Raw genomic sequence first — 6,331 nt, forward strand, 5'->3', positions numbered from 1 at the left:
AGTAAATTGCAGACATCAGTATGCTTCACTCCTACACACTTCAGCATTCAGATCAATACCTACAGTTCAGTATTGGTTTATGATTCTCTTTTGGGGGTAACATTGACATGTGGAGAAATGTACACAGCTTAAGTGTACCATTTGAGGCGTCGCGACCCCTTATTGGGAACATGGTGATATGTTATTTTCCAGTGCAGTTTCCACAAACACATTTATCGACCTCTCCCTCGCCCTTTCTTCCCCAGATGATTGGTTAGCCCGGAGGAAGCAGCAGTAAAAATGTTTTCTTACCTTCCCAGCAGCTTACATCGCCCCTGCCGCTCCACAAGGTGTTTCTTTACCGAACAGTTTTTAAAGGGGAAACTCTGATGAGTTAGCACATCCCCAGCATGTCACCCTTCTCTCTTTCTCTCTCTCTGAGTGACAGTCCCCAAGCACACATGCCAGCTTCATTTTATAAAACCAGTGAGCTCCATTGATAAGTTGAAGCGACTTTTTGTGGCATAATTTTACAGGTGGCAGGAAGATGCACATATTTAAGTGCTCTTGTGAAAATAATAAGCATTTTAAAGGCAAATAGTCGTTTTTTAACTCATGGATTCCTGCCCATTATTTTTGCATTCATCCTGGCAGCAGGTTCTTTGTTTACTCGTTTCCTCTACCTTAGAGAAGCATGTCAGAAATTACTTGATATCAGACCCGTAACTTGGCTCTTAGAGCCCATTGCTATGTGTGGAATGCTGAGATTTACCAGGTTATTTACTTGCTCCTCGAGCCACCAGATTTGTGAGCTTATGAAAGTTGAGTTTGTTTGCGTTTTTTATAGTTCCCATCTGGTATGATCGAGTAGGGATTTTCAAAGGCATAGCTAACTGGTAAATATTATTTCAAAATATTAATGCTGTGAGGACAGAGGGGAGTATAAAGATGAGTAAGATAAGGTTGCTGCCCTCAGCGGAGGGTGAGGCGGGCAGAGGGCGCAGGAGCCATTCCTGCGGCAGGGTGTGGGGAGCGTGAGGAGCGTGAGGGGAGCCACGCTGCCCTGGCTGGAGGAAAAGCGGGGATGCTCTTAGGAAAGATCTGGTGTTTGCAGGACCTTGAGGGGGAGATGACTTTCAAAACGTTTAAAAATTGTTTCTGATTATAAAAGTAATACAAACACAGGTTATTGGAAATTTGAAAACTGTAAAAAGGACAATGACTTAGCAGTGAACTCGCCACCCAGAGATGACTTCGTGTTTTCTTTCCCTTTGCGTACGTATCTCTTTGAAGGAAAGCATATCACTAAGTATGTACGATTTTGGATTTGTTTTGCCCCCGGTTACAGCGTGAGCGTTTTCCCTGGTGTAGGATTTTAATGGGTGAGGAAAGCATTGGGGCAGAGGGAACAACGTGTCTGAATGGTTCAGAGGTGGGAGAATAATAATTAAGCCGATTTTAGTGGAGCGAATGTGGGGAAGTGGTCAGTGATGCGGCTGGAAGGGACGGTTGGGGACCCCATTGCTTGCCTGAACGGGAACGATCAGGGAGTGATCTCCTCGCTGTTAGCAGTGTATGGGTGTCTCCCAAGGCGTGTGGCCAGGCAGAAGCCATGTTGACTTTGGACATGGATGGACCTCGCTTTAAGCCTTTGGGCTGCTGCTATGAGTGATGAGACCTCAGTTTCCCCTTAGTAAAGTGAGTATGGAATGTGACCATTTGGTCCTTGGGAGGATTAAACAGGACAGCAGGTGCCCCGCTCCTGGCCCAGAGGGGGCGCCCTGTGTCCTGTTCAGGACCCAAAGGGGACGACAGCTCCCAAGCCTCTGCTGGGACGAGGGTTGCATTGGCACGTTGAGCTCCGCCGCAAACTGGAGGTCCACACCCACAAATGAGTTGGTTGGTTTCGTTTTTTTTTCTCTTGAATCCCGTTCCGTCTTTTCCCCATCAGCTACACTATTGGAAAAGTTGAATAGCGCTAAGGTCTTCTAGGGAAAGACAGCGTGTTCTTCCCCCCACCCCCCACTCCGGCCCCCGGAGACCGGCCGCCGCTTTTACTTCTCAGAGCTCTTTCCTCTGAGATGTCACTGCGCGTTTCTGCGTAACTAATTTATTACTGTATGTCTCTATCAGTCTTCAGCGTTGTCTGTTGACTTACTATTGTTATCGCCAAGGATTTAACTTTCATACCTCCCCTCTCCTTCTCCCATGCTCCTTTTATACCAGTCTTTTAAATCGAGCTAACAAATGGCATTTATAGTATGGCAGCTTTATAAACAGCTCATTTTTACAGAGTCAGGTCAGGCGTCATGATTTTCATTTCTTTCCCGCTCAGCTTCGTGTTCACCCTCAAGCGTCCGGTTGTCTGTTTATCCCCGCCCATTCTTCTTACCGTCCACAGCTCTTAGTGTTTTCCAGACGCCGTGCTCTGGGACTAAGATATTCTTCTGTGTTCCCCCCTTTCCCCTGAATCTTTCCTTCTGGAGCTCTCTCTTCTCTGGTCTGGACCAGCCCAGCTCCTGGAATTCTTTGCTAGACCTGAGATTTAAAATCTTGCATCTGTCAGTTGTCATTTTGGACAAGTCGTAGGAGTTAGAAGATGTCAGGAACCTGACCAAGAGATGGCCTTGGCCCTTGTAGCCGTGTGGCCTGGACTAGCTTCTTTACTCTGCTGGCAGTTTCTCCATTTCCTTAACTCACAGGATGGCCCCAAGGTTAAAGTGAGGTTATAATATGGAGAAGCTTTGGAAGGAGTCCTGAGTGTAGACGTGGGCAGCTGGCTCACCCACAGCGACTTTCTTCTTATCGACTCTGCATTTCGAAGGCCTTGGATCGAACCGGCGCCTCCATTTCCACCAGCTCACACCCCACGGACGCTCTTTCTCCAGGGAAGATGACCCAGTCTAACTCGTGTTCCTATCCCCGTGTAACCACCCCCTTGCTGATGTAGCACCCTGGCCGTGTGGGCGATGCTCACTGATGTGCTGTCGTAAACAAGCCAAGGCTTGCACCATCGTGTGCAGACACGCATCCCGCCCCCAGCCTTACTTACTTTTCACATGTAGGACCTCCACGCATGTACTGATTCACTGTCGAGGTAGGGACTTCTGGCCGGGACTAGCTTACATGTGTCCCGTGTTTCCTGTGGAGCCTCACTCGGCCACCACAGGAAACCTGGTAACAGCACGTGCACGTTTTATGTTCTCCTTTAGATCAGTCCAGAGTGTTTGTGAAGGTTTTCATGGAAATTGACCGGATGCCCCAACTCCTGGCATACTACTACAAGTGCCACAAGGTGAGAGGCTGTGGCTGCGTCCCTCTGGGAGGTGCCTGGAACGCTGGGCTTGGTGTTATAGGTGCAGGGGAAGGCCGCCTCCTGGCGCTGACCTTTTTCTCTCAAACACCAGTAGGGGGTGCTGTCGTTTTAGCCTGTGGATTCACTTAATTGCCCTTGGAACAAGAATCCTCAGTTTTGGTCTCTCTTGTACTATTTGTGGCTGGATTTCATTTACACACTGAAAAATTGTGCTGCTTCTTCCCAGTGTTGTATTTTAAGGGAAATCTGTATATTAAGCTTTATTAGCCCTCAGTCAAGCTATGGAATTTAATACAGCCTCTAGGGCTGGTGAAGTTAGGTTCCTGAAAAACGTGATGGCTTCCTCCCATTCCACTGCTCAGTGTGGTGAAGGCAGTGGTGTTAGCACGTGAAGCTAAGATGCAAGCCCACATGTACCCCTAGGTCTTTTGGCGGGGGTGGGGAGCCTGCTGAGTGGAAGCACATTGTCCTCTTGTGGGGCAAGATAGAAAGAGAAAGGGTCACTTAGAGGGCGACAGTCAAGCTTTGATTGATGATCAGAACAGGTAAGTGTAAGTGGTTTTGTTTATTTTCTGCCTTTTTTCTGAAGCGCATGGTCATCAGTGGGGCCGTGAGTGGGCAGGAGAATAGGCCGCGTGCGTGGCTTGCTGTGGTAGGAGAGCAGGGCAGGGCGGCGTGAGTGGGCAGCATGCTCGGCACGCCGCTTCAGCCCCCTTGTTCTGCCTTTGCAGGTGCAGCTCTTGGCAGCCTGGCATGAGCTGTGCGAGAACGACCTCCCCCTGGACCGGCAGCTCGCCGGACTGTACGACGCCTTGCTGGGAGCGTGGCATACGCAGATCCAGTGGGCTACGCAGGTAAGAGCTCACCTGGCTTCTGGGGAGAGCAAGAACGGGCGGCTGCCCTGGGGGCTGTCTGTCAAGGGCAGAGCACGGCTTCAGGACTCCCCCTGTTTGCTGCCGTCACCACAGGGGTTAAAGGATCGGTGTCCAGACCCAAGGCCGTAAAGTTTTAGGTCTCAGCTCCCAACTCTTATCATCATTCTTATCTGCATCTTAAATGGAATCTAATGTGACAAGTTGCTTGTTGTTCAGCAAGGAGCCCTTGGAATTCCTGGAGGCCGTTATCTTCTGATCGAAAAGCAGGAGGCCCTCGGTCAGGTGGTGTTCGAGTGAACAAATTGTTTTTATCTTAACTTGGGATAAAATTTACCTGGTCTGACGGTAGTTAGTTCCTGTTGTTCTCACAGTACCTCAAGGCTTAGAAGAAAAGTGTCATAGTTTTAAAGGCCCCTTGGACTCAAAGTGCAGGTGAGATTGGGAAGTGTCAGTGCATCCCTTACTGTCCCCAATTCCTGGGCATTTTCAGCCAGAAAGGGTGTGACTTGTCCCCTTATCTTCATGCCAGGAGGTGCACTGGGCCGTTCCATGAGGGAGCAGGCTACCTTCCTTCCAGGTGATGGCTGACTGGGCCTATTCATGGTGTGGCTTATATTTTTTTCAAAATTAGTTTTGAATCATTCTTCAAATGTTTGTCATTCATTTGCCGGAATTAACTTGACTGTTAGTTGGAGAGAATCCTTTGTACACAATCATGTTATGCAAGGTAGTTAAATTACTCTTTCCCTTCCCTCGTTTTTTTTTTCTCCTTGAACCAACCTAATTCAGACTTTTAAAAACAAAGGAAAAGAAAAATGAAAAACAGTGTTCTGTAGAAGTTTCACCGTTTTTATGGGACCCTGAATTTTCAATGACCCTGTCCATCCGTTCTCACTTAGTGTTTTTGATGCACAAATTTAAAAAATGTTGATGTTGTCCCATTGATCCATTTTTCCTTTTGTTTATGCTTTTGGTGTCATACTTAAAACTATTGCTGAAACCACAGTCATGAGAAGTTTCCCCTGTGTTTTCTTCTGTAGTTTAGCTCTTAATGTTTATGTCTGGTTAATTTTGAGTGAATTTATAGTGTAAAGTAAAGGTCCAGCTTCTCGCATTTGCATGTGGATATCCAGTTTTCTGAGCACCATTTTTGATAAGCTTGTCCTTTCTCCTTTGGATGGTCTTGGCATCCTTGTTGAAAGTCATTTGACCATGTATAAAAGGTTTACCTGTGGGCTTTCTGTTCTATTCCTTTGGTCTGTATGTCTGTCCTCTACTATTTTTTTTTCTTTTCTATTGGGGAATTGGGGGAGGGGAACAGACAAGTTGCTGTCCTTTTGTTCTTCAGTCTCGTTGTGGAGGATGTCGCTTCACTGGCCCATGTTGGTATTATCATTGTGCTCTTCCCGGGTGAGGCAGTCGCTCGCCGGCCATTGGACGGCCGCTCACGGCGNAAAAACATTTTTAGTGGCTGCACAATATTCCACATGCCATGATGAGTGACCTATCATTTATATTTTGTTTGTTATTATGGGAGATTTAGGTTTCCAGGTTTTTGTTACTGAAACACTAAAATCACCCTAAGTAGTTATAATACATTGATATCTTTGGGTCCCTCTGATGATTGCCTTAGAGAAATTTCTAGAAGAGGGAGCACCAGCTCAAAGGATGGGAGTATTTTGAAGGCTCTTGACGCATGTTGCCAAATCGCCTTCCAGAAAGACAGCATGAATTTACAGTCCCAGACAGGCTGTTTCCTGTGCACCCTCACTGACAAGAGCTGCTATAATTCTCCAAAAGCTTTTCCTGTTGCTGAGGAAAATGGAGCCCTCTCACTTCATGTGCACTGATTTGAGTCCTAATAATAGCGAACAGTGTGTTTATGGGCCCTTCTCGTCCTTCGTGCTTTTCCGTGCACTTTGTCCTCAGTCCCCGGATCAGTGGGCTGTGTTAGAGTCGTGTGCCTGTGCCGGTCTGTCCCCAGGACGTGGCTGTGATCTCCTCCAAGCTGACGGCCATGCAGAACAGCCTGGCGATGCTCGTGGACACGCCCGACTACTCGGAGAAGTGCGTGCACCTGGAGGCCCTCAAGAACAGGCTGGAGGCGCTGGCCAGCCCCCAGATCGTGGCCGCCTTCACCTCGCAGTCCGTCGGTGGGTGC

At 47.9% G+C, this 6,331-nt stretch overlaps 1 protein-coding gene across 1 annotated transcript in view; it reads left to right on the plus strand.

Moving 5' to 3' along the window:
• COG7 (component of oligomeric golgi complex 7) overlaps window positions 1–6,331 on the plus strand; it is a 67,870-nt gene that overhangs the window by 10,204 nt on the left and 51,335 nt on the right. The window contains exons 5-6 of the mRNA XM_019649813.1: window positions 3,192–3,274; window positions 4,027–4,149. Coding sequence (XP_019505358.1) covers window positions 3,192–3,274; window positions 4,027–4,149 — 206 coding nt within the window. The remainder of the gene's footprint in view (window positions 1–3,191; window positions 3,275–4,026; window positions 4,150–6,331) is intronic.

This window comes from Hipposideros armiger, unplaced genomic scaffold, assembly GCF_001890085.2.
Source record: "Hipposideros armiger isolate ML-2016 unplaced genomic scaffold, ASM189008v1 scaffold_135, whole genome shotgun sequence".
NCBI classification, from domain to species: Eukaryota; Metazoa; Chordata; class Mammalia; order Chiroptera; family Hipposideridae; genus Hipposideros; species Hipposideros armiger.